Source organism: Corylus avellana, chromosome 9 (assembly GCF_965113065.1).
Source record: "Corylus avellana chromosome 9, dhCorAvel1.hap1.2, whole genome shotgun sequence".
NCBI classification, from domain to species: domain Eukaryota; kingdom Viridiplantae; phylum Streptophyta; class Magnoliopsida; order Fagales; family Betulaceae; genus Corylus; species Corylus avellana.
Genome location: NC_142498.1, coordinates 22,031,829 through 22,058,251, shown reverse-complemented (window position 1 = coordinate 22,058,251; position 26,423 = coordinate 22,031,829). Strand labels below are relative to the sequence as shown.

General features: G+C 36.2%; 6 protein-coding genes and 3 non-coding genes across 9 annotated transcripts; 5 read left to right on the top strand and 4 right to left on the bottom strand.

Annotated features, from left to right (window-relative positions):
* The first annotated feature begins 605 nt into the window (after positions 1 to 605).
* LOC132190339 (F-box protein SKIP23-like) lies at positions 606 to 2,003 on the top strand. The gene has a single exon (XM_059605299.2). The coding sequence runs from the start codon at positions 760 to 762 to the stop codon at positions 1,930 to 1,932; it is 1,173 nt and encodes a 390-aa protein (XP_059461282.2). The 5' UTR covers positions 606 to 759; the 3' UTR covers positions 1,933 to 2,003.
* A 2,418-nt stretch (positions 2,004 to 4,421) lies between these two features.
* On the top strand, positions 4,422 to 5,588 carry LOC132191070 (putative F-box protein At5g55150). The gene has a single exon (XM_059606087.2). It carries the CDS (start codon positions 4,422 to 4,424, stop codon positions 5,586 to 5,588), a length of 1,167 nt encoding a protein of 388 aa, XP_059462070.2.
* A 2,629-nt stretch (positions 5,589 to 8,217) lies between these two features.
* Positions 8,218 to 9,256, bottom strand: LOC132190454 (uncharacterized). The gene is made up of 3 exons (XM_059605442.2): positions 9,029 to 9,256; positions 8,669 to 8,933; positions 8,218 to 8,561 (listed from the first exon to the last, which is right to left on the bottom strand). The coding sequence occupies exons 1-3, from the start codon at positions 9,156 to 9,158 to the stop codon at positions 8,342 to 8,344; spliced, it is 615 nt and encodes a 204-aa protein (XP_059461425.1). The 5' UTR covers positions 9,159 to 9,256; the 3' UTR covers positions 8,218 to 8,341.
* A 1,573-nt stretch (positions 9,257 to 10,829) lies between these two features.
* Positions 10,830 to 13,206, bottom strand: LOC132189903 (pentatricopeptide repeat-containing protein At5g40410, mitochondrial). Its single transcript, XM_059604739.2, has one exon. The coding sequence runs from the start codon at positions 12,880 to 12,882 to the stop codon at positions 11,002 to 11,004; it is 1,881 nt and encodes a 626-aa protein (XP_059460722.2). The 5' UTR covers positions 12,883 to 13,206; the 3' UTR covers positions 10,830 to 11,001.
* Positions 13,055 to 13,205, top strand: LOC132191191 (U4 spliceosomal RNA). The gene has a single exon (XR_009441220.2). It is a non-coding gene; the product is annotated as a U4 spliceosomal RNA (small nuclear RNA).
* Positions 13,207 to 15,654: 2,448 nt separating the features above from the next.
* LOC132191190 (U4 spliceosomal RNA) lies at positions 15,655 to 15,806 on the top strand. The gene has a single exon (XR_009441219.1). It is a non-coding gene; the product is annotated as a U4 spliceosomal RNA (small nuclear RNA).
* A 2,486-nt stretch (positions 15,807 to 18,292) lies between these two features.
* Positions 18,293 to 18,400, bottom strand: LOC132191158 (small nucleolar RNA Z279/snoR105/snoR108). The gene has a single exon (XR_009441190.2). It is a non-coding gene; the product is annotated as a small nucleolar RNA Z279/snoR105/snoR108 (small nucleolar RNA).
* Positions 18,401 to 19,807: 1,407 nt separating this feature from the next.
* Positions 19,808 to 23,447, top strand: LOC132190320 (HMG (high mobility group) box protein with ARID/BRIGHT DNA-binding domain-containing protein). The gene is made up of 7 exons (XM_059605271.2): positions 19,808 to 19,870; positions 19,962 to 20,161; positions 20,389 to 20,467; positions 20,557 to 20,719; positions 20,885 to 20,983; positions 22,522 to 22,904; positions 23,119 to 23,447. Exons 2-7 carry the CDS (start codon positions 20,010 to 20,012, stop codon positions 23,215 to 23,217), a joined length of 975 nt encoding a protein of 324 aa, XP_059461254.2. The 5' UTR covers positions 19,808 to 19,870; positions 19,962 to 20,009; the 3' UTR covers positions 23,218 to 23,447.
* Positions 23,448 to 24,627: 1,180 nt separating this feature from the next.
* On the bottom strand, positions 24,628 to 25,889 carry LOC132189998 (glutathione S-transferase). The gene is made up of 3 exons (XM_059604862.2): positions 25,586 to 25,889; positions 25,449 to 25,497; positions 24,628 to 25,338 (listed from the first exon to the last, which is right to left on the bottom strand). The coding sequence occupies exons 1-3, from the start codon at positions 25,763 to 25,765 to the stop codon at positions 24,878 to 24,880; spliced, it is 690 nt and encodes a 229-aa protein (XP_059460845.2). The 5' UTR covers positions 25,766 to 25,889; the 3' UTR covers positions 24,628 to 24,877.
* Positions 25,890 to 26,423: the final 534 nt, after the last annotated feature.

The window sequence follows — 26,423 nt, the reverse complement described above, 5'->3', positions numbered from 1 at the left end:
CTAAGTTAGTCTCTCCGTCAGTTGACCGTTAATTGGCCTAACGAAATTCCACGTGGACCAATTAGATGATAATAGGTAGCACCTACTTAATTTTTTAAAAAATTAAAAAAAAAAATGTATTTTGTTTTTTTTTTTTTAAAAAAAAAAAATTAAAATTAAAAGGAAAAAAATTGGGGGTGGCTTCATGGCCAAAGGGCATGGCCGAGCCACCCCCAATTTTTTTTTCTTTTTTTTTTAATTAAAAAAAAAATTAAGTAGGTGCCACGTGTCAACATCTAATTGGTCCACGTAGAATTCTGTTAGATCAATTGACAGAGACTAACTTGATCATTTATCAAAACTATGAAAACCTCATATAATAAAAATCAAACCCCATAGAAGAAAAAATAAAATTATCAAACCCTTGAAAAGTATTTAGTCTTTAAACCATTATTAAATTCAAGCATTTCCCCTCAGATTAAGCCGTCTGTGCCTTTAAGACCAAAACTACCCATCCAAACGTCTCATACTTTCAAGTTTCAATCAGAGCCCATCGCCCCTTCCTTTCTTCCTTAAAACCCCCTAATTCAGACGCCTCACCTCTTTCCAACTTCCTTCGTTTTCTTCTTTCTTCTCCGTAGAAATTTGACCCTCGCAACATCAAATGCCGCCAGTTAGTACCTAAATCTGTAACTCTCTTTTTCTTTTCTTTTTCTCCAAATCGCCGTTAGATTCATTACATTGTTCTCTCAAATCTGAATTCCTGGAGATCTGCAGAAAATGGTAGTTGACTGGACGCAACTCCCGCAAGAACTACTGAAATCAATCGCCGACAGCATCAAGATCTACGCCGATTACATTCATTTCCGCGCCGTCTGTCACAGCGTCCGATCCTCCGTTCCTAACACCCCGCGCCACCTCCCTCCTCAGCTCCCATGGCTCATGCTACCTAACGCGCAATCCGACCAATCGGATCCCGCATTCTTAGACCTACAAAGCGCCGGCAAACTCCATCATCTCGAGATCCCAGAGGACGTCTCGCACCACTCTTTCTTTTGCGGCTCGTCCCACGGCTGGCTCGTGCTCCTTTTCCAGTGTCCGGGGGTCCTTCTCTTCAACCCTCTCACTCAAGCCAGCCTCGAACTCCCTCCGTTCTCTGCCCCCTCCAATGAACAGAGCTTCAACTTCTTAGATGTCGACATAAACGACCCGTTGGGCGAGATGTACATGCATACTTTTCGGGGATTGATCGTAACGTCTGTAAGGAAAGTCGTTTTCTCCTCGTCCCCACTTAGCAACAACTTCATCGCGCTGGCGATTATCAGCGGATGCGATATTTTTGCGTACTGTAAGAAGGGCGATCTAACATGGACTTTGATACCACGCACGATGTTTTGCTGCGAGGACGTTATATATTTCAACGACCTATTCTACGTGGTTGACAAGCACGGCGCGCTTGCTGTGTGTGATGTAAACGGCGCGTCGCCGATTGTTTCCTTTATCAAACCGCCGTTACTGATGGGCGGCGACACGCGGTATTTGGTAAATTCAGGGGACGACGAGTTGTTGTTGGTGACGCGGTATGTGGATATGCAATACGGCGACGTTGACACTAACGAGGTCGTGTCCTACAAAACGCTGCGGTTTGAGGTTTTCAGAATGAATTGGGGCGAGCCACGGTGGGAGACAGTTACAAGCTTGGGTGATCGGATGTTGTTTATTGGGGAAAACTCATCGGTGTCGTTTTTGGCTTCTGATTTTAGGGGATGTTCAGGGAATCGTATCTATTTCACGGATGATAGTGATTTCAAATATTATCGTGTTCATGGAGACTATGATTTGGGTATATTCAAGTTGTTGGATGGGAGCATTGAAAAGTTACCTTCTTGCCAGCGAAATCCGGGTTCTAAGAATTGTTGGCCTCCAACTTGGGTTACACCAAATCCGTGCTAATATTATACCTTGAATGTAAGTGCGAGGAGCCCTTGGGTGATCTGTAATTCCTGAAATTACTTTGTTTATATAAAATCCGGAGAACATTTCTCAATATAATATATATTATATCTCATAATTATCTCACAATATCGATGGGGTAATCCCAACGAATCCTTATATATATCAAGAATCAGCAATGTGAAATAGTTATAAAATAAAAATATAATTTCTACCATTACTTTGTTAATGAAGAGTCCACCACACTTGGCCATATTCCATCAACCAATAGAATCCAAGTCACTAGTTGATGACGAGAGCATAGGGCCCCAAAAGCCAATCCATGTGCAAGGCATGTTCCTAATGATAATTTTTTTTTTTAATGATAATTTTGTTTAGAACTATTTATAAGTTAGGGTGGAGAGTCTAATTTGTTTAGTTATTAGTTGTGTTTATTGGATTAAGATTGAGATATTTAATTGGGTAAAGTCCACATAGTCCCCTCAAACTACCACTTAATTGATAATGTCTCCCCAAACTTTCAATTGTGACAATGCCCCCTTCTAAACTACCAAAACATTGTTAATGTCCCCCCAAGACTAGCAATAAGACAAAAATGCCCCTATAAATTTCTCAATAAGACAAAAATATCCCTATAAATTCAAAAAAAAAAACAAAAAAAATTAATTTAAAAATAATATTTTTTAAAAAAAATAAAACAAATTTTTTTTTTTTTTTTAAAACGGAAAATTTTATTTAAAATTTTTTTTTTATTTAGTTTTAAAAAAATTCATTTTATTAAATGAAAATTTTATTTTTTTAAAAACGTAAATTTTTATTTAAATAAAATTATAAAACAAAAATTTTAAAAAAAAAATTAAAAAAAAAAAAAACGAAAATTTTCAATTTTTATATAAAAAAATCGAAATTCTTTTAATTTTTTTCTTATAAAATTGATTTTTTTAAAAAAATAGATATATATATATATTTTTTTTTTGGTTAGTTTCAGGTCTTTTCTAGAAGTTTTAGTTTTTTTTTAAAAAAAATTTACTAAGGATAATTTTGTTATTGTGGGGAACATTGACAATTTTTTATAGTTTGAAGGGGACATTATCACAATTGAAAGTTTGAGGGGAGACATTGTCAATTGAGTGGTAATTTGAAGGGGTTATGTGAACTTTTTCCTATTTAATTTGTTAAATTAAATTAATCGGATTATATATATATATATTTTTTGTAAGTAATTGGATTATATTTGATTAGAGCTAATACGACTTGAATATGATATATAAACACGCTCAATTATGCAGGACCTAAATCTTGTTTTCAATCTCTTAATGTAATCCCTCTCAAGTAGGTAACTATAGGATGGTACTTTTATTTTCTACCTTTTGTTTATAGTTTTCTGTAAAATAAAAATATGAACAAACATCACAAGCATAAAATACTCTTTCAAATATATAGAAAGTATTTTAATTTATATTAAATTAGATCACTTTTTAAAGTTAAAAATAAAAATATCCTTCAAAATATATTATTAAATACGATTATTATAGTTGATGACAAACTTCTTAAATTAATTTAATTAATTTTTTTGCCGGGAACAGAGAATGGCTATGAGGACTAGCCGTAGCTGTGTCGAAGTCATTTCTTTCGCATCAATCAAAAAATAAAAATAAAAACAAAAACATGCACCATTACTTCCTGAGATATGCTTTTTTGTTTTTTTAGATGGTGGGTAGAATGCAATGTAACATATTAGGCTACCTTTTTCCTCTCTTGTTTTTTTTCGCTCCGATTGATGTGAGGATGCGTTTCAGCCACCCTCAGATTAGGCCACCAAGATTTGCTACAATACATTGCCCTCTCAAGTCTCTCAATTCCTAGAAAATTAGGAAATCTGCAGAAAAATGGCCGTTGAGTGTTAAGGATTGTCTAGCAGTTGAAGTACAGCAACCAAGCGAGAGTGCGCTTGAGATAGCGCTCGAGCGCAAGCACCTGCATGCTACTCCTACGCAAACTCTGTTTTGGATTCAATCTGAATCTAAACATATCTCTTCTTATCTCCGGTTTTAGTTGTAACACTCTTGTAATTATCTTTAATTTAGTTTATCTCTCTTTGTATTAAGTTATCTAGCTTTAAATTCAATCTGAATCCAAACAGATCTCTTCTTCTCTCCGGTTTTAATTGTAACACTCTTGTAATTATCTTTAATTTAATTTTTCTCTCTTTGTATTAAGTTATCTAGTTTTGGATTCAATTTGAATCCAAACAGATCTCTTCTTCTCTCCGGTTTTAGTTGTAACACTCTTGTAATTATCTTTAATTTAGTTTATCTCTCTTTTAAGTATTAAGTTATCTAGTTGTATTACTTCTCCTAGTTACTATAAAAAGGTTGTTAAACTTAATTTTAATTGTAATTATTCCGCCAAAAGCAATTTCTTTGCTTTCTTTAAGATTGGACGCAACTGCCGCTAGAACTACTGAAATCAAGAACTCCCGTAAGAAAATGGCCGTTGATTGGACGCAACTCCCGCAAGAATTACTGATATCAATCGCCGACAACCTTAAGATCTACGCCGATTACCTCCGGTTCTGCGCCGTCTGTCACAGCTGGCGATCCTCTGTCCCAAACACCCCGCGCCACCTCCCTCCTCAACTCCCATGGCTCATGCTCCTCGACTACAGCGACGAGTCCCATGGCTCATGTGATCGCGTGTTTTTCGACCCCTGTGCCCGCAAAATTCGCCATCTCGAGGTCCCAGAGGCCCTCTCATACGACACGCGCTTTTGCGGCTCGTCCCACGGCTGGGTCGTGTTCCTCGACTACAGCGACGAGTCTCGAGCGGTCCTTCTCTTAAACCCTCTAACCCAAGCCAGCCTCCACCTCCCTCCGTTCTCTGCCTACCCCAAAGCCCAGAGCTTCAACTACTCTGAAGTCGATGCGTTCCAATTCACGTTCCCACAGACACAGACTCTGCGGAAAAGGCTCCACTTGTATATCAAGAAAGTCGTTTTCTCTTCGGCCCCACTCGGCAACAACAACTTCATCGCGTTGGCGATTTGCTGCGGCGTGTACGCTAATGTTTTAGCGTACTGTAAGAAGGGCGATGAAACATGGACTTTGATACCCCGCACGATGTTTTCCTTCGCGGACGTTGTATATTACAACGGCCTATTCTACGGGGTGGACTATCACGGCGTGATTGCGGTGTGCGATATAAACGGCGCGTCACCGATCGTCTCGATTATCAGACCGCCGTTACTGTTCCATAAACGGGTTGGCGCCGTCATGCTGTATTTGGTTAATTCAGGGGATGACGAGTTATTGTTGGCAAGGCGGTATGTGAGTCGGAAATTCTACGACAACGGAGACCTCGAATCTTACAATACGGTGTGGTTTGAGGTTTTCAAAATGAATTGGAGCGAGCAACGGTGGGATAGGGTTACAAACTTGGGTGATCGGATGTTGTTTATTGGGAGTAAGTCATCGGTGTCGTTTTTGGCTTCTGGTTTTAGGGGATGTTTAGGAAATTGTATCTATTTCACGGAAGATGATGAACCTTTTCCGTCTTATTATTTTCGTATATTCAAGTTGTCGGGTGGGAGCTTCGAAACTTGTTGGCTGATAAATCCCTATGGGCCTTCAATTTGGGTTACACCAAATCCGTGCTAAAATTCGACCTTCTTCAATGTAAGTGCGAGGAGCAGGGATTACCGATTATGGAGGTAGGAATTGGGAAACAAGAGATAAATTTCGGGATAATCTCACTTGGGCAGCATATTTCTTTTTCTTTTTTTCATCTAACAAGGTTGATGTGTCTATCTCAACCAAATATTCAATTTTTTTATTTTTATTATTATTAGTTAACATTGATTAGTTCAATGGTCACAAGTCAGTATTATTGGATAAAATTATAATATATAGTATAGAAGAATCCTACAAACCACTTTTTTTCATCCGAATGAACAAAAAAAAAAAAAAAAAAAAAAAATCCCTTTACATTTTTGTGGGAACCACTAATTGCAGTGCTCCCAAGTTTCACTCATTGTGAATCCCGATTAAATAGCGTTACTCTTTATTAAATAGTACAACAATTACTTCAAATAGTATATCTATACATCACTTTTGTATTACTACAAGGTTGATGTGGCATGATCCTCTATAACATGTGATGCATGAAAGTTTTTTTTTTTTTTTTTATTGAAATGACCATACTAATAGTGATTAAAGAGTGATGTATAGCATTATTCAATTTCAAATCCTCCCATGTGATATCATTGACATTCAATTTATAGAGCACTCACAATGGTTTATTTATTTCTTACTTTTATCTAAAATAGATAAGCAAAATATTAAAAACCTTTTTGCATCGGATTATGCATCTCAAATGCAAAATACATTATCGTTGCATTTGTGAATAGTGTACCACTACCTGTAGCATGCACTGTTCATACATTCATCTCATTAATATATTATTTCTCTATCAATATCTCTCTTTTTAAAAAAAGTTGAAAAATATGATGTTTAGGAAAAATATAATCCTTCTAAAAAAAAATAAAGAAATAATATTTAAATGATATAGATAAAAAAAGATAATCGGATGTAAGATGTCTATTAAAACTTATTAATTAAACTAGATAAAGTGGGGTTTGATTAGTCATTCTACATAAAAATATACATAAACTAATGTGAATGCTCTTACTATCCAAACAACTGATATGTTGTATTCTATGATTAATTTCCAAGTAATAAAGATGAATAATTCAAGAAAAATGAAGGATAATTATTTCATGGTAAAAATTAGATTTAGAGCTCTTAGTACCATTAAATATGTGAAATATAATATTAACCATAAAATAGTTATTCTGATTATTTTTCTAAAGTGTACTTGTTTAATTAGAATTATGATCATTTCCACTGCAAATGAAGTGGACAATATTTAGCTAGTTATTGTGGAAGGGTATTTTTGTCCCTTAAAAAAGTGAAAAGACACAAATACCATTTCACTATAACTAACTGGATATTATATTTTAGCTGATGATCATGTTCGGTTTAATTAGTTTATCCAATAACATTAAAATGTCTTTTCAATTTTTTACGTATGCATGCCTAATTAATCTATCTAGAAACATTTGATGATCTTTCGTTTTTCTATGTGAATACATTTAATTAATATAGGATAAACATATGAATGTCTTTTCGTTTCTCCAAGGTGTTCTTGTTTAATTAATCTATTTAGAAACATTTGATGGCGCCCTTTCCTTTTCTATGTGGATCCATTCAATTCCCCTATCCAAAAACAGTCAGTTGTCTATTCATTTGTTTTTGTTTGTATAGCTAGCATAAACACATTTAAATGTCTTTTCATTTTTTATACGTACATGTTCAATTGATCTATCTAGAATCATTGTATGTATACATTTTTAATTAGTCTATTAAAAATATTTAATTAATATCGTTGCCTGCATCCGATGTTCGAAGATGTTCACAAAATCCTTGCTAGCTAGCTATCCGACTACTTATTATATATGATTATCGGAAATGTCTACAGAATTGTATTTATTTTGCGGACGATCATTTTGTTTACCATGGTAGTGGTGCTAGTCGTGATTTTATTGGTTCAGATAGAGGCATCTTCGTCTACAAGTTATGGGATGAAAATATTATCTCTTTACCATGCCGTTTGCTACCATTTTATTCGTGTAATGCGCATTCAGTTTGGTTCACAAAATTGAATCTTCATTGGCGAGGAGCTAGCAGTGAGTTTTGCCACAGATCGAGACGGCGTTAGAGTCGCTTGCTATGTGTTACGGAATGGATTGGGCTCTTGATCCAAATATAATTGTGCTCAGCGGCCGTGGCATAAAGGGCCAGGTTAGGGGATGGGAGGAGTGGTTAAGTACAGGTACAGTTCATAAAACTTTTTGGGCCAAGCTTGTGTTGTTTTTGTTTTCTCTGAGCCCGAACTAGGCTAATTGTCTGGCCCATAGTACCCTGGCAAGATCTCCAAACCAAACCATATATATAAAAATTAAAATTTTAAACTAGCTGAGAATATATTCCCCATATATATATATTATTAAATCTTAGTTTCTCGTGAAATGTGAAGGATCTGATCCATTTAGGAATTAAGTTATATATATATTTTCTTCAGAGTAAGCCTGGAGATTGAAAGCTAACCAACATGAAGGACAAAATAAAACTGCAGCATGCTAGGTAAGAGTCAAACCTACTTTTGCTTAGAAAATATAGTCTTTTAAACTGCTATTTAAAAAAATAATAATATAAAATAATTCTCGGCTAAGCTGTGATTTTTTTCAACTTTGATTTTGCTGGCACGGCATTCTTTGTACATTATGTCAAGATTCGCGTAGATATTTACATCCTTCTTCAACAAGAAAAGAAAATCAGTACTACTGGACCTATCATGCAATACACCTCATGGAATACATAGACACTGGAGAGTCCACCGAGGGCGGACCGGGAACTCTAGGGTGATCGCTCTCCATCCCGTAGTCCATCATCGGACGGTACTCCAGCTCCTCATCGTGATCACACACAAATTCTGGAATCTCGATCTCCTTCCTCCTCACGTGCTCCCACAGAAACTCCAGCCTGTTCACGTATTTCAGCTTCCAATACAACCTGCAGTTAATTTGCACAATTAGAGCGTCAAAAAGACTTGATTAATGTATATAGCTTTTTGACTGCATCATCAGAAGGTCAATTAAAGCAATAGATTCGAATCTTACCCTCCACTGAAAATCAAACGTCCGAAGGTGGCGAGGAAGAGTCTGGCCTGTAGTCCCGGATGCACGAAATAAACGGCCTCAAGATGATCCCTGACGTTGATCGGAATAGCGTCGTAGATTGATCGTAGGGTAGAGATTCCGGGAAAGTTGTCGGTCCTTCGCACACCCGTGTGCACGTACACCACCGAAAACGGCTTCTCCCCTAAGTTGACGAAAATCTTCTCCTCCAAATACGTCTTCAAAGCGTCACAACTCACATGCCGAGCTGATCACAAAACATAACAACAAATTAACCTTAAAAAGGGTGATTCTAGTTCATACAAAAGGAACCCCAGAACGACGACGTTCTTAATTAATTACCTGGGAAGAGGTTTCCGATGACGCGGAGCACCTTGCGGCCACGCTTATCGCGACCTTGAATCTTGAAAACCTGGAGTTTCTCGATAAGATGTTGCTGATCAGAGAGGGAGAGCGTTGAAGGAGAAGCCATGGCCAAAAGCTCTGAAGGTTGGCTTTGGTGGTCTCAGTTTGAGAGGGAGTGTGATAATAATAACGTGTAGAAGAGAGTTTTTCAACGTGGAGAATCAAAGTGGGAGTAAAATTGTAGAAATAGCCAAATAGGAGTGGACATATAATATGGTAATCGTATGGGGATTAGGAAGAGGGTGGCGTTATCCCAATGGGCTTCAAACGCGGCTGATGGGTTTGTTTGTGTTTGGCAACTTCGCGAGGAGGTGACCACTGGTATATTCTCAAGCATCTACCGTTTTGGACTGAGGTGACTCTGGCTCCTCAACTCGGTGGTGGTGGGAATCGCTGACTCACTGACACTTGTGGGCCCACTTTCATCTTATCTGGTCTTCATGGTCGATCTGAACCGTTTGATCTAATCTCAGTAGTAGGAATGTGTATCTGTTTAATTAATTTGCATTGAGAGTTAAACCGTGCGATTTATCCGATAATTACGTGTATCTGTCAGACCAAAACCCCTCACCGTCTTTGATCTAAATTACACCGTGTCAAGTACCGTTTATGGTCAGGTAGTTGATAATTCCTATCTGACCAAACTTGAGTTGACTAAGGATTCTATTTTTATAGAAATTGATACACAGCGATGGTTTAATTTAATAATGATTAAAGGTTTAGGATTATATTTTCATTTCACAATCATTTTATTATGTTTATGTAGCTGTATGATTCATAACAATGGATCTTTGGGTTTTATTCATTTGCTATTACCTTGAATTAAGGTATTATAGTTCTTATTATATTTGAGGTATTACAATTTTTATTATCGAATCAACTATTTAATATAAACAAATTTGAAGTATTATAATTTTTATTATTATATATCAACTATTTATTATTATATATTATAATTTTGACAAACGGATTTAATTCGTTAATAGCTAACTTAATAAATGTTACATGTCAATTCATACATAGATTATCATATTAATTTATAAAAATAAAAAAATTATAATACCCTTAACACTGCAGTATCATCTTTCCCCCCGCCAAAAGAGACTTACAAAATAAAGGGGAAATGTGGCGTGAATGCTGGTCCAACAAGGCAATTATATTTGAAAAATAACACAGCAATTATATTGATTGGTCCACTAGTGGACCATGGTTTGTAAAGATGCTTTTCTTTAGAAACAAGCCAAGGTTACGTAAACGATGGGGCTAGAGTTGGGCCACCATTGGAAAATAATGTTCATAAAACAAAATATTAATAAATGCACATCGCCACCGGTGGAGGTTCAAGTTTTCAATGAAGTAAACGATAAGATGGCTTTTAATTTTATTCCACAATGAACACGATCCATTCAATTACCAGGAAAAAAAATGAAACAGGTCCTTTGTTCAATTTTCGGATTCAAATAATTTTTTGTCCAAAAGAAAGCGGGGAAAAATTGGATTTCATAATTTTTAAGCTAATATATATATATATATATATATATATATATATATATATATATATATATATATATATTAAAGGAAAAGTTTAAAACTAGAGAGGGGGCATGGCCCCTCAGCCCATAGTTCCATCCTTGTTTATAGCTGCATCGGAGCACAACAATGGATTTTATGGATTCAAATTATAGCATCATACGATACATCAAGCAGGTTTATAGCATCATACTATCACACGATTTGTAATGTCCCATAAAACTTTCAATTAAACCAATGTTTCATACAAACTACTAGAAACTTGTAATGCAAAGACAAAATAGTTATGTTTAAGAGATAAGAGTTTCTTACATTCAAGTGATTGTTCTGCGATAATCATGCTGTAATTTGTAAATCATCATTTTGATTGATGCAGAGTTTCACCAATAATCACCACAAGAGCACAATCCATTGTCAAAGTGGTGAAATCGCTTTGAATCTCGTATTATGATGGTACGCTTCTCAACCAGTGAGATGAACTTTGCGGTGCTGTGACAGTCGCCACATATTCTAAGATTCTTTGTTATGATTAACGGCATACCTGCATTGGTCACCAAAAGGCCAAAGGCAATGGCTAGCTTCTCACTGTGTTTGTTGATCATATCCTCTTTAACCTCCTCTTCAACATCATGTAGAACACATTCAGTTTTAGACACAAATCCGGCCTTCCGAATCTTTCCAATCAGTTCTTCCAATTTTACATATATCTTCTCCGATAGAGGGTGAGATCGATCACCAACTACAAATCTATGGATTTTGTTTCCATGTTCAATAAAACTGCAACCGGGGTTTCTGATGAGACTTCTATCCTTCATTAAAGCCCTCACCTTTGAAGCATCTCTCCATAGACCAGCAGCACAGAATATATTCGAAAGCATGATATAGTTTCGGGGGTCTAATGGGTCTAAAGCAATCAGTCGCTCTGCAACTTCTTTCCCAAGCTCAATGTTACCATAAACCCGACAAGCACTAAGGAGGGCCCCCCAGACACCAGAATTAGGCTCCATTGGCATGTTTATAATCAGCTCATAAGCATCATTCAGAAGACCAGAGCGGCCTAGAAGATCAACCATGCATGAGTAGTGATCCAACTGGGGTTCAATTCCATGCACTTCAGACATGATCTTGAAGTAATACCTTCCCTCCTTGACAAACCCTGAATGGCTACAAGCATTTAACAAATGCGTGAAGGTGACATGATCAGGCTCTAAACCTTCCTTAACCATGTATTCAAAGAGCTCCATTGCTTTTCTTCCAAACCCGTGGACAGCATAGCCTGCAAGCATGGCTGTCCAAGCTACTATGTCTGGATGAATCATCTCTCCAAAAACTTTGCGTGATGCATTTAATCTCCCCAACTTCGCATACAGATTCAAAAGTGCAGTTGCAATTCTTTCATTTGCATTAAGACAACAGCTGAAAATTACACCATGAATGCCCTCTGCTAGTTTTCCTACACCTAAATCTTCACAAGCCCGAAGCAAGGCAACCATAGTACCTTCATCAGGCTTAACTCCAGCCATTCTCATCAAATTAAAACAACTCACACCTTCCTCTGCAAACCCATTCTGGGTGTAAATCACGATCATTGAATTCCAGGAAACAATACTCTTAATGGATATTGCCTCAAATATTCGACAAGCCGCATCTAAATTCCCAGACTTGCCATACATATTAACAAGAGAATTAACAACCTTGGTTTCCAACAACATCCCCATTTTCAGTGCATACCCATGAATGTACTTGCCTATATCTAGAGCTCCCATATCACTACAGGCTGAGACTATAGATAACAATGTAACCTCGTTAGGTTTCATTCCCATCTCAAACTTCATTGTGAAAAATGCACTAAGGCACTTACCAATAAACCCCCCGTTCAAAAACCCGGAAATTAACGAATTCCAGGAGACAACATCCTTATTAGGAATTTCATCAAACAACATCTGCGCATCTTCTGCACAGCCATATTTTAAGTACACAGACACCAATTGATCACCAATAAACCCATCACTGTAATTTACAGATTTCACCACCCGAGCATGAATTGCCCGGCAGTACGAAACGGAAGAGCAAGACTTTACAGCAAAAATTAGAGCGGAAACAAGTGGTTCTTGATTTGTACATGTCGGAGAGAAGAATAGAGGGAAAAGAGCATTGTGGATTTTTCTTCGGCTGAAGAGTTTGTAAAGAATCAGAGGGTAGTGATGACTGTATGAGAGAGCACGTAATGGAAGTGAGAGACGAGAAGGTACTGTTATCATCTCCCATCATTCAAAGTTGCCAAGAACGCTACTCTGCTCCCTAAACAATCCACTAAAAGCTTTGACTTTGAGATGGCATTTGTGCTCCGACTTTTAGTCCCACATCGGACAAATACTAGTTAGAGGAGGCAAGCGAGGAATACAAAACGAGATGGGTGACACGGTACTCCGTATCTTTGCGCTTGGGGCAATGACGCAGCTAGTGAGGTTCTAACCGAGGCGCGTCTATTGCTGGTTGAAAACTATTTCCAAACCCCCTCATAGGCCTGGGTTAGGCCCAGGCCTTTGAGAATTTCTGGAAGGGCTCCCTTTGGGGAAAAGCCCTACAATTTCTAGGTCAAAAATTCCTCGGCCCTCTACGGGCTTTTGTATAGATATGCCTTGGGCTTCGAGTTTCACCTTTGGATTTAATGAAATTATCTGTGTGGTTCGTAAGCCTAAAAGCTTGGCGAACAGCTAGCCTGGTTTATTGCCTATAGGCTATAGCGCAATGTTAATAGTGAGTTTTCCAAAATTGTTGATTGGGATGGACTTCTTTTTATTTTTTTTGAAAAAAATTAATGGATTGAATTGAATTTTACTCAGACGCTCATTATACGTCATAAGCTATGATAATATATAAGAAATGTTAGGAGTGTTAAATTTTATATTGAAATCTTTTGAAATATTACGAGTATTAGTGAATAAATTTCACATCATTAAAGTAAAAATAAAAAATAAAAAAAATCAGTAACTAATTAACAATGCAACACCAACAGATATATAGCATTCTTTGATCAAAATAGTCTTACTCTCAAACCCACAAGTACAACTGTGGTAATGCTTCCTAGCTGTGGTATTTCTCGATTTCAATCTATCAAAATAGTGGATATAATAAATCCCCAACCTCACTATACTCCTAATCAAATTGTGTATAAAGCTTAATTTAATCTAATAAAAAACCAATATAAAACGTAATACTTATAAACATTTACACAATCTATCTACTTAATACAAGCAATTTATCTTCCATAATTTTTATTTTTTTTAGCAAAAAGGTAGGTCGGAAAGACCAATTGTGGCTACTTACCTAGGCGTAAGAGCTGCACAAGAGGGACCTAGACGATGAGAACTGCAGGTGCTCTCTCAAATCCGATTGAATCATAGCTTGACCCATCTCCGTCCGAACATCAATGAGAATCCAGGTGACTAATACTAATCAGGCATAAGTGATGATTCTTCATTATGGAAATTTGAACTTTTGCCCTAATACATTCTCTGACACTTGAAAACTTCCTTAAACCATTGAACCACTACTCTTATGGTTATTTTCCATAAGTTAATGATGAAACAAGTGCCCTTGGGAACATAGCAATCGCCAATGTTACAGTCTTCCATGGCCCCGCGCAATCCTGTGAGGGGACCTGGTGGGTATAGGTTGTTGATATCAGATTCTTGCACCCATTTATCCTTTCCCTACATGGATGTCTAGCTCTTCTTGGGCAGCCTTTAACACAAATTGAAGAAATGAAGTAGGGCTTGGGAGATGGTATTTGGCTGCGGGTTCTGTGGTGGATCTGGGACAGAGGTCTGGTTGGTCTGGAGCCAAAAAAAAAGAGCAATAAGAGACAGAGAGGGAGAGCTGTGAAAGAAAAATGCACTCACACAGGCACATTGTTTGGGCTTGAGCCCCTTCTTAACCATCCTCAATCTTGGGGTTGGGATGGGCTTCAGAATGCGAAATGATGCAGGAGGTGTGGGCTGGGGATGAAATTATCAGTAATTATGAATTCAAATGTATACAAACCTTGTTTGGACTATCATTCAATTTGTAGTCTTTTTCTCAGTAATTATGTTCCTGAAATATTATCGAAAAATTGTAACATACTCTTTGTCACGAAAAATATTTAAAATACTTCTCTAAATTCGAACAAAAAAAAATAGTGAAAAGGCCCCGTGAAGACCCACGCCAGTTTTTTTTTGTCATTCAGGATACATTAATTTTTTGGTAGTTAGGGTGGATGGGGATGGAGGCATTGCTTCAATTGAAAGTTTTGGGAGATATTGCAAATTACATGTTAGTTTGAAGAGAGTATATGTACAAAGTTTTCATTTAAATTAGAACAAAGGATGGTCTATTAAATTGACATCTATTCTTAAAATATATGATTTTCATATGCATTTTTAAATGCATGTGAGAATCACATACTGTAAGGATAGACGTCACATTCTCTAAATACAAATGTCAATTTAATAGACTAGGTCAAAAAAAAAAAAAAATTATAACACAAATTGGAAGAAAACTTTGTTCCACCTAATCCAATAAATGACATGAAACTTAAGTTGATTAAGCTTGAATGCATGTTGATTAATGACCAACAAAAATCGTTTGTTACTGGTTTAAAATGGTATTTTTTAGTGTTTGTTTAAAAAAAATGTTATGATGTGACATAAATGTAAAAGTAATTTGGAGTATATTGTGTTTTGAATTTTTTATTTAAAAAAGAGAAATGAAGAAGAAGAAGAAGAAAAAAAATGTTATCGAACAAAGCCAATTGTTCCCTTAAATTAATCTCCCCTAAGTTCAAAACATGTAGCTGATGGGAGTTGGATTTACATATCGAAACATCCCACAAATTTGCCAAGGACGCTACTCTGCTTCTTCAACAATCCGCGAAAAGCTTCGACTTTGAGATACGCTTGTGGTCCGACTCTAAGTCCCACATCGGACAAATACTACTTAGCGGAGGCAAACGAGGTCTACAAAAATAGATGGGTAACACCGTTTTTTGTATCTTTGCGCTTGGGGCAATGACGCAGCTAGTGAGGTTCTAACCGAGGCGCGTCTATTGCTGGTTGAAAACTATTTCCAACCCCCCTCATAGGCCTGGGTTAAGCCCAGGCCTTTGAGAATTTCTGGAAGGGCTCCCTTATTGGGTAAAGCCCTACAATACTAGTTCAAGTATTTCCTGGCCAGTTCGACCGACTCATTTCTGGCTTCTGTGTTAGTGCCTTAGTTTCTCTTTTTGTTGTGGTTAGTGGCAAAATTTTTTGGCGAACAGAGCGTCTGGTTTTGGGCCATAGCTCAGTGGTAATAGTGAGCTCTTTAAAATGTGGTTTGGCCACACTTATTGTTGCTTAATTTAATCATTCATTTTCAATTAATAGATTGAATTGAATTCCACCACCCAACACTCATAAAGATTAATTTAATCATTCATTTTTTCTATTTTAATTTAAAGTGTCATAACCAACGATAATCAGAATGAAAAAGGTCAGAAAATATATTTTTTTATCATACTTGATTTATGTGATACACTAGCCCATCAATTTTTATTAAAAAAAAAAAAATGTTAGGAATGTCAAATATTTTACCAAGAGATAGGTAATAAAATTATGTGAAACTTATTTATTGGAGATGCTCAAAATAATTTATCAAATGAAATGCTACGAGTACAAATGAATAAATTTTACATTAGTTTGATACTCATCTCTTAATAAAAAATTTGGTACACATAGCATTTAAAAACAAAAATTCAATAATTAATTAACAATGGTACATCAACAAAGTGATAAAAAAAAAAAAAAGATATATAACATTATTCTATCAAAATAGTAGACTCTCAAACCTACACATACAATTGTAGTAACACTTCCTGTTAAATGATCAAATTTAGAAAATCTGAATTTATTATGTAATAAATCTCATAAATTAAAAAGGCTGACTATGCATGATTTGAACATTGATTTAAGTGATGTGCTCTCTCTTCTTAAGTCTATATAATAAACTCTTTGTAAGCATAAGATATATTGTGAAATAAGATAATAACTTATTCTTCTAAAATCTATTACTTCCTAGCTATGGTATTTCTCGATTTCAATTTATCAAAATACTAGATATAATAAATCCCCAATCTCGCTCTACTTCTTATCAAATTGTGTATAAAGCTTAATTTTATCTATTAAAACACCCATATAAAACATAATACCTATAAATACTTTTACAATCTATATACTTAATATGAGCAATTTATTTTCTAGAATGTCATAAACGATTCCCTGTACTTGTTCATTAATCTTCGTTGACTACTTTTAATTTATTATTATTATTTTTTCCTTTGGAACATTGGATTCCACAATGTCCTATTTACATAAATGAAACTAGTACTATTAGAGCATTAACATTTGACTTAACAAAATAGGGACAAAATAGTTTTTGGCTATTCTCTATTTTGTTGAGTCATGTAGCAAAAAGGAAACTGCATTCAACTAGCTAAAAGGGCTAAGAATTTGCTAAGCAACTACATCTATTAACAATTCATAAGCTTTTTAAAAAGTGAGTAATTAATTTTTTTTTTTTAAAAAATCTTTTTACTAAACATTTACAGGCCCAACCATTCTTTAAAGGTTTTAAAAACAATTTAATTATTTTTTGTCGCATATAAACGAAGGTGTTTCCATGTCAAGTGTCAACGATCTTAGAGCACCCAGTCCACACGAGCGCGCTATTCAAGAGGACCTAAAGTCTCTCAAGATATTTACCACCAAATGTACCATGAAAGATACGTTTGAGATACTATCAGAACGAGAAAGCCCCAAGTGCTGAAGTGCATGTCAGAGAGGAGAAAGAGTTTTGACTTATCATACACCCTCCAGAAAATGTCAGGCTGCAAGTAGTACAAGAAACCAAAACAAAATAATCCACATTTAAATTGAATTATAGAACAAATTGTTGGATATATATATTATCACACTAATAAAAATGCAATTTACATGCTTATCAGTTAAGAGTTAATCCACTTAAATACCTAATTGAGTTGGTAACGAGCGCAGGGTTGAAACACCCAACTTAAAAATTTTATCAGAGTGCAAATTAGTATGAACTCAAATTAAGTATACAGATACACAAATCATTGGTGAGCATTTCATCACCCAACTTATTTAGAAGCATAGGTTGAATTTATTTTTTAAAATAAACTATTGAGTTATAATTAGAGATAATAATGTTTAATATTATTCACCAATCCGATATGAAATTAGAAAATTACAGTTTAATGTAGTAACGTTCGGGACAAAATAGGTCAATCTATTGGGCTTTATTAATAAATTAACATGTATAACTCATAATTATATTATGTTTTCACTCTTCGAACCCTAAATATTTAACCACATTTTCTTTCGAAAAAGACAAAGTTTCTCATCTCTTCTCCACTTTGAGAGCTCTCCATATAAATTCCAGTAAGACAGTCCGCTTCCTTCCCGGCTTCTCCCATGCTTTCTTTTGTTTTATTTCTTCCTCTCGTTCTCTCCCCTTTGTAATATTCTTTTATTAATTAAAATATTGCATTGCATAGAATAAATAAAAACATAAAAAAAAAAAGATTTATGCTAAACCCAAGTACAGGGTTTAAGGAATTAATTCTTAAAGCTTGGGATCAGATTGGTTAAGATTAGAGCGTCCGATTGTCGTAATCAGGCTTTTGGGGCGGACACCCATCTCGCATCTTTCATTGCGAGAACCAACCACTCATCACATCCCGTTTACTGCCTGAAGGATCATGGTTTTCATGCGCTCCAATTTGCCATCCTATAGAAGGAACTTCAACCCATACTATTCTTTGCTTTCGATGTGGGATATCCGAACAAATCCCTTTCTCACCTTCTTTGTATTCTAACCATTATTTAAAGGCCTAAAAAATACATTTGAGCTCCCTTTATTTTAGGCTAAAACTTTTTTTAAAAAATATATGTGTTTTATTTGTAAGTATTTACCATTGCATAAAATATTGATCATTCTAAATTAATTGACAAAAAATAAATAAATTTTATGAAGCATAAAATGATTTATGTTTTTTTTTTTTTTTTTTTTTGATATGTTTGCACAAAATGAGAGAAAAATTTGAACTAGTGACTTCCGCTTTATTAAGCATATAGCCTTAACTGATTGAATTAATTCTTGGAGACAAATGATTTATGTTATTTATTTGTATAAATCTTTTTTTTGTCTCTCATACTCCTAAGTAAGTGGGTCTTACAAGAACTTTCTGACAATTATTTACTCTAATTAATTGTAAGCAATATCGGTAAACAATTGAATTGGTTCTTAATTCACCCTTAAATACTTGTTAATTCTCACACACTCTTTAATGCAATTTATTGCAGCTCCTTATATTATATAAAAATATAAAAAAATATTTCTCAAACCATTTTTGATATTACTAACAAATAGCGAAAAATAGCCCATTTTTTTCTTAACAAAAATTTTTTTAGGCTTAATCCATTATCACACGATCCTGCCAGAAAGTTTTCGCTACACGTGATTTTCCGAGTCAGCAAACAAAAACGTAGAAAAAAAAGAAAAGAAAAAAAAAAGAAGGTTTTCCATGCCAGTAATCTTAAACCAACCACCCAGTGATCAAGCTTATATACGGGAGGCCCAAACATGTTTTCACAGATAAAAAAATGATGTGCTAAAAAAAACCGGATAAAGAAAGGATACATCCACAAAACCTATAGTCTGATTGAAGCCCTCTGATTGAAGCCTATGATTTTTTTTTTGTAAGAAGCCTATGATTGTTACATATACCCTTTTTTTGTTTGTTTACCTCTGCAACAGTAGTATACTCGAGAGCACTCGATAACAGCCCCCCTAAAGTCTCTTCAGATATCTTCCACCAAATGTACTCCAAAGATACGCTTCAGACACTATATCAGAACAAGAAGCCCAAGTGCATGTCAACGTTTGGAGAGAAAAAGAAAGAGAAAGGGAGAGTAAAAATCACTGGCCATACTGCTTCAGAGATGTCAGGCTTCGAGCGGCACGAGAAAAGGAGTGATACAGAAGTGGAAGTAGAGGCGTGTAATTATGAACGTAGCCTGTGAAAAATAAATAAGCATCAAGGACTTTTTTTTTTTTTTTGGCACTGTGCTTTCATAATAGCAGAAAGGGCCAATTTTGTGTAACCGTTACCTCCCACGCGTCCAACCCTCTTCTTTAAATCTGCTTTTGGTCAGACTTACTGTATCTTAATTACGATTTTCTCTTGGAAATCATTTTTCTCTATTTATTATCACCATTAATATACGCCAATGTTTTTCAGGCTCTTCTTCAATCTTCCCATCTAGATTTTCCGGCGACCGTGAGAAAAATGTCTCCGTTTGGGAGCAACAAGAGCTTGAATGGGGAGGAGGGTAAGCAATATCCTTCCCCACTTGCCTCCCATCAGGATGCTATCAGGGACCCTATAGTCTTCTGGGACACTCTCAGGCGCTTCCATTTTATGATGAACACCAAGTTTATGTAAGTACTTTTTTTTTTTTTTTTTTTGTTCTCTCTCTCATTTTTCTGTTGAATATAATTTTCAGGGGAATTTCCACATTGATTATAACATACATAGCAGTATATGATGTAAATGGGATTTCCACATTTTATTTGTTGTCTGTTTTGTACTCCTATTTCTTTTTTTGTTTGATTCATGTGGTTGTGTTTTCTAATCCTCCATTCTTTCTTCCTTGTGGCATTTTAAGGATTCCTGTGATTGGGGGGAAGGAGCTAGATTTGCATGTTCTTTATGTAGAGGTTACAAAAAGGGGTGGTTATGAGAAGGTTTGCTCTTTTATCTAATCATTCCCATGTGAAATCAAATATATATATATAGATGATTTTCCACTGAGAGTGAAAGAAAAATGTTTCAGGTTGTTGCAGAGAAGAAATGGAGGGAAGTGGGAAATATTTTCAGGTTCTCTCCAACCACAACAAGTGCTTCCTTTGTATTGAGGAAACACTACTTCAGTCTCCTTTACCATTATGAACAGGTCTACTTCTTTAAGCTGCAGGGTCCTGTTTTCACTCCAACAGGTAGTTAAAATCGGTTTTATATCCTCCTTTCTTCTCTCATTTTCTTTGTTTTAACAGATAGTTTTGTTCCTTAATCTTGTCTCTGATAATATTGCCTCTGATCCGATTTTTTCTCTGTTCTTTATGGTTTTTACCATTTATGGGTGCTGTTTTATTTCTATCCAGTTTCATTTCCTGCTAGCAATCCTTCGTGGAGACCTGAATTGGCTATTGTGGAATATTCCCCCAAAACGACTACAGATTATCCGGAACCGCTTGTTGAAGGTTTTTTCTTTTTCCTCCCTAATTTCCCGATTTTACTTGGATAATAATAAAAGCTAGTCTTTCCATTTCTCATTTCACTTGCACGAAAATATATGAGGATAAAGTGTGAGTGTCAACTACACCACACATAATTGTTTGTTTTAATTTCTCTGCCACATAATGTTCTGTTTAATTTATGTGCAAGTCAATGAATCTCATGGGATGCCAAGTGGATTGCCTTTATATGGTGGTTAACTTGTTTAGATATGTTTGATGTGCATGTCAATCTAAGGAAAATATGTGGCTATTGTGTGTTTACAAGTTTAAAATTATTTTAGATGCCTTTCATAGCAGTTGATGTGTCCAATTTAGGGACAAAACGAGGAATTCTTAAGTAAGGGGCCAAAGCATGAAGACAATAATTTTGTAGTTTAAGGCCTCGCAATATTGCTAAAACTTCTCATCTTCTGTTTCCTTTTTTTTTTTTTTTTTTCTTTTTTTCTTAGGTTTTTTTTTTTTTTTTTTTTTTTGGTATTTCTCGGTAGTCCAGGTTTTCTTTCCTTTTTAATTTATTTCTTTTAGTTCTCTTAGTAACAAAAAACTATCATATTTATCAAAAGAGAATTAGAAGACATTGCAGTTTACAAGCAATTGACTTAAGATCCCGTTTGATTGTTTTGGTTTATCCTAAGTTCTTTTGTTTTGGTGCCTTAAGTTGGAATTATTAATTGACTTTATGACCCCCAATTCGATTTCCACAAAAATATTCAAATTAGAAAAACCTTTAGGTGTAAAGAGGCCAAGATTAGAGGGTGTTTTTTGCTTTTTTGTTGTGATGTGACATAAAGGTGAAAGTAATTATGAGTATTTTGTGTTTTGAGTTGTTTGTTAATGCTTTTGCTTTCTTGCTAAATAGCAAAAAACTACTTTAAAAAGCATTGTTAAACTTAATAGGGCCTTGTTAATAGGGCCAAACTTAAGATTTTGGCTAATATAATATATATGTAACTATATATATACTTATCAAAAAAAAAATGTAACTATATATATAAGTTATAGAAAATTTCAGAAGAGTACGGCCCTCTCCCCTCAGTCTATCTCTGTCCATATCTTTCCACTTAAAGGGTCGATCTTATAGGTTTTATCGAGATTAGTGCTGCTTAGCTATTACATCTTTTACTATAATTTCCTTATAAACTAGTGAATGATTAAGAGTGTGTCAACCATTAACTAATTAAATTAACAAGTCAGATTTTTACTTAATTATCAAAAATTGTGGACATCTACATCAGTTTGTAAGCGAATTTGTAGCAGCCGATCCCTTGCTGCTTGCAGCATTCACTCTTTCCAGTATGTTGCGCTTCTTCTAATTGCTATGGGAGCAAAACAAAATGATTTTTACTTTGCTGCAACAGTCCCAAATTTCAATTTGTAAACGTGAATTTTATTTACCATGAAATGTTATGGGAATCACAGTTCAAGTTTGTATTTTGAATTAAGCTTCCATCAGTCAGCACCAACTAGCTTTATATCAAACTTTCTGCTACCATCTTGTGCAGGCCCTTCATGCGTCTCAGCTATTGGAACAATTGAAGGGAAATTCGATTGTGGTTATTTGGTGTCTGTGAAATTAGGTTCTGAGGTTCTTAGAGGAGTACTTTACCATCCGGAGCAGCCAGATTCTTCTACCTCAGTTCCCGAATCCAACAGTGCCATTATCCCATACACCCACAAACCACCTCACCATTCCGGTCGTCATCGACGGAGAAGAAAAAGTAAAAGAAGGGGAGACCCCAACTATCCAAAGCCCAATCGGAGTGGCTATAACTTCTTCTTTGCCGAGAAGCATTACAAGCTCAAATCTTTGTACCCAAACAGAGAAAGGGAGTTCACAAAGATGATTGGCGAGTCATGGAGCAACCTCAGCCCAGAAGAAAGGATGGTAATCTCAAAGACGCAATACAAACCTTCTGGGTTGTTGTTTCTCTGTGGAATTCTTTTGTATCTTGCATGGTAGAATAAAAAGAAATGCAGTAGGCTGTTTAATAGAAAGGGTGTGTTTTTTACCTTAAATAGTTTTCCTTTAGACATCAATAAGAGTTTTGAGTACTTAGATTTGCATTTTGATTGTTAACGATTTGTGGTTTCCTTTATAGGTTTACCAGAACATTGGATTGAAAGACAAGGAACGATACAAGAGAGAATTGAAAGAGTACAAAGAGAAACTGAAGCTCAGCCAGGCAATTAACTATTAGGGATCGAGAACAGAGGAAAACCAGCAAAACCAAAAGAAACTTAAGGCGACTTTTTGGGTTGTAGTTGTACTATGTCTATATACAGATGTGGTTGACTATTAGGAAACTGCAATTCTTGCTTGCATGGTGATATACTACACATTACTGATGTTGCCGGTGGCTATTTTGCATGGACAGGAAGTGGTTTTCCTACAGCAAAGCGAATGCATTGAGCATATTCCTTGTGCAAACCGCGCTTACCCAATTGAATCACTTTGGAGGAAGATAAAAAAGGATGCAATGGCACTTTTTCAACTGGATCTGGATCTCTTGTAATTCTATTTTTCAAATTTCAAAAAATTCGGACCATATTAGGGGTGGGGGGGTCCTAGGATGTCAGAGCAAGTGAGCTTTGGAAACTTGCTCGAGCATTCTGAGACCTGTAACAAGTGAACCATTGTGGAGGGCAAGCTGCAGGCCTGTCAGAGCCAAGGAAATTTTATATAAGGCCATTTTCGAAGTCTGAGAACTGATTCTCATATGGGGACTTGAGGCTTTGGGTTCACTTCAGTCAGGCCGTTTTGCTTATTAGGTTTGACAACCTAAATATTCTTGCGATAATTCGAGAAATGATTCCTTAATGCAGAAGCTTAAAGCCTTGGATTGTTAGCCTCCTCGATATATATATATATATATAAAAAAGAACTGTGAATTTGTTGTTCCATATTAGTTGTTTAGTAAGTGGGATTCAACTTTATAAATGATTCTAAGGAGTTTCAATTTTAACTCGATTAGTATTGGAGCAGAATAGAAAGTCCCACATTGATTAAAAATCAAGTGTTAATCGTTACATTATACATACAAGGCAATGAAAGAGAGAAACCTATTTCATTAGATTTGACGATCGCCTATCTTGAATTGGTCCTTCTTGTAACCTTCTCGATTGCAAGCTCCAAATCCTCGACAAATCGTCGAGTTCATCAACGCCACATCATCTTCAACAGCAATGGAAAATGCCATTATCTAAATGAATGCGCCTTGCTTCCAATATATATTTTGTCAGTCACGTGCTTTCAAAATACCTAGCTGAGACAGACAAAGAAGTTACGGTGATAGGCCGCTATTATCACTCAACATTTCTCCACGATGTTGTAGAATTTTGCTTATTTTATTAAAAAAAAAAAACATGTGTTTGAATCTTTGATCCATAATAAATTTAGAAGAAAACCCAATCATGTTGGAGTACATGCAACTGTAGAATCAAACCGACTGTGACACTGTATTTTCCTTTCTTTTGATATATATATATATAGTGCTTGAAGACCGTAGCAAATTGATGTATTTGCTTAGGTGTTCTGAAATTGACAGATTATACGAGACCAACGTGGATCATTGGGAGATCAAAATGCCATCCAATCAAGATACCAAACCAAGGAAGAAATTTTATGTTTCAATTATACTAACTTTGAATATTAGTCTCATAAAGAAACACAAAGTTATAGCGGGGCGGCAGAATCCTTCGTAAATTCAGCAAAACGACAATTTGACTGGGTTTCGTATTTAGATATCCTGGACTCAGCAATACCCAAAGAAAAAGAAAATGAAAAAAATGTCTCTGATTGAAGCAATTTATTCAACTAAAACTGATAAAGAAAGACAGACCAAAATCACCAACCAAATTTCAAGCACTCTTCTGCTGCTGCATACCAACCACCTTCTTCCACGAGTCTCGGCTCGAAATCTCGTCCCACCACCTACCCACATTCTCTCTGGAAGTGAAGAGCTCGCCCCTATCAGTGGCGTTCACCAAGTACTGCGCGTTGGGCAAGTGCGAAAGATCGGCCAAAGAGAATTCATCGCCGGCCAAGAACTGGGTCTCCCCCAGCCTCTTCTCGTACACGTCCAGCACCTTGGACAGCTTCTCCTCGTTCTGCTTGATCGCCACCTGGTCTTGCTTGATCTTCATTCGCGGCGCGAACGCGAGCTGAAACACCAAAGCCGAGCTTGGTGGGCTGAAGCTCTGCCCTTCCGCCTCTAGCCACTGGTCTATGGATGCTTTTGCCAGTGGGTTCGTCCCGTACAGACCTTTGTTTCCTTGGTCCGCGTACTTTTCACAAATGTATCGGCATATCGACCGAGACTCTGAAATTGAATTACCCACAACAACAAAAAAATTGAAACCTATCGATTTACATTTACAACGGAGGACCAAATAGAAAGAATGAAGATGAAAAAATTGTGGGTATATTTACCAAAGAGGGAGATGTCCTCGTCTTCAAATGCTGGGACTTGGCCAAAGGGCTGTTGAATTATAGGACGACATGAATTATAGCTTTAGCATAAAAAGAAGGAAACAGAGAGAGACTTTTCTGTGTGTATTTCGAAGTACCTGGATCTTGAGGTACTCAGGCTTCTTGTGTTCGCCCTTGGCCATGTTAACGGAGATGAGCTGGAAGTCAACATTTTTCTCAAGGAGACAGGCTAGGACCCTGGACACAGCTGTGGACATGGCTGGTCCGTACACTTTCACTGGAGTCGCCATTGGAATACGAGGTTGGATTGGAATCATTGGATGGATGGGTTCGGGTTTTGGGTTTATTTTCTGTGTTTTAAAAATGCGTATTCTTGTTTCGTTTTCGACCACTCAAATAAGAGAACTTTTGCCCTATCCCCCGGGCCCCCCCACTCTATCCTTTGCTTGAGCTGAGAGGATAGTTGGCTTGGGATCAGATCAGCCGGTAGGAAAGACTTTAAAGAGCAAACCTATAAAGTGGGCGGCTTAAAGAGCAAGCCTAATTCGACGATCTCATGGGCCCAAGTATGTTTCGGCCTATGGGCATACTGAATAAACCGAGCCTCGCGGTTCCCAATTCTCATGGGCTCAAGTCTGCAATCATTAATGGGCTCCTTCCAAGGGCGTGTAAGGGCAGAAATGACCCAATTCCTTGTGTTTTGGTTGGTTTACCAGACTAACCTACAGCTCCATTTCCTCCACCACCATAAGCTCTACTTGTCTTTATCCTCTCTGGCCTCCTCTCTTTTCATTGTGCACCTCCCCACCTCTTCATCGGAGCTGCAATTTTTTTTTTTTTTTTTAGGTCTTTCTTGGCTTTTAGCCTAATATTTAGTTCAACTTATAACCAAAAACAAAAACATTAGCAAACATGGCGGTTTCCCGTGCCATGATGGAGAGCTACAAAATTGATGAGATTTTTAAAATTAATTTA

Bases quoted from the DNA above. Each gene is read 5' to 3' on its own strand.
- LOC132190339 (XM_059605299.2), top strand. From the start codon at position 760: ATGGTAGTTGACTGGACGCAACTCCCGCAAGAACTACTGAAATCAATC.
- LOC132191070 (XM_059606087.2), top strand. From the start codon at position 4,422: ATGGCCGTTGATTGGACGCAACTCCCGCAAGAATTACTGATATCAATC.
- LOC132190454 (XM_059605442.2), bottom strand. From the start codon at position 9,158: ATGGCTTCTCCTTCAACGCTCTCCCTCTCTGATCAGCAACATCTTATC. The intron at 8,934-9,028 runs GTAATTAATTAA...TTTTGTGATCAG, and splicing joins CATCGGAAACCTCTTCCCAG to CTCGGCATGTGAGTTGTGAC. The intron at 8,562-8,668 runs GTAAGATTCGAA...AATTAACTGCAG, and splicing joins CGTTTGATTTTCAGTGGAGG to GTTGTATTGGAAGCTGAAAT.
- LOC132189903 (XM_059604739.2), bottom strand. From the start codon at position 12,882: ATGATAACAGTACCTTCTCGTCTCTCACTTCCATTACGTGCTCTCTCA.
- LOC132190320 (XM_059605271.2), top strand. From the start codon at position 20,010: ATGTCTCCGTTTGGGAGCAACAAGAGCTTGAATGGGGAGGAGGGTAAG. The intron at 20,468-20,556 runs GTTTGCTCTTTT...AAAATGTTTCAG, and splicing joins AAAGGGGTGGTTATGAGAAG to GTTGTTGCAGAGAAGAAATG. The intron at 20,720-20,884 runs GTAGTTAAAATC...ATTTCTATCCAG, and splicing joins TCCTGTTTTCACTCCAACAG to TTTCATTTCCTGCTAGCAAT.
- LOC132189998 (XM_059604862.2), bottom strand. From the start codon at position 25,765: ATGATTCCAATCCAACCTCGTATTCCAATGGCGACTCCAGTGAAAGTG. The intron at 25,498-25,585 runs GTACTTCGAAAT...ATAATTCAACAG, and splicing joins CTGAGTACCTCAAGATCCAG to CCCTTTGGCCAAGTCCCAGC. The intron at 25,339-25,448 runs GTAAATATACCC...ATTCAATTTCAG, and splicing joins CGAGGACATCTCCCTCTTTG to AGTCTCGGTCGATATGCCGA.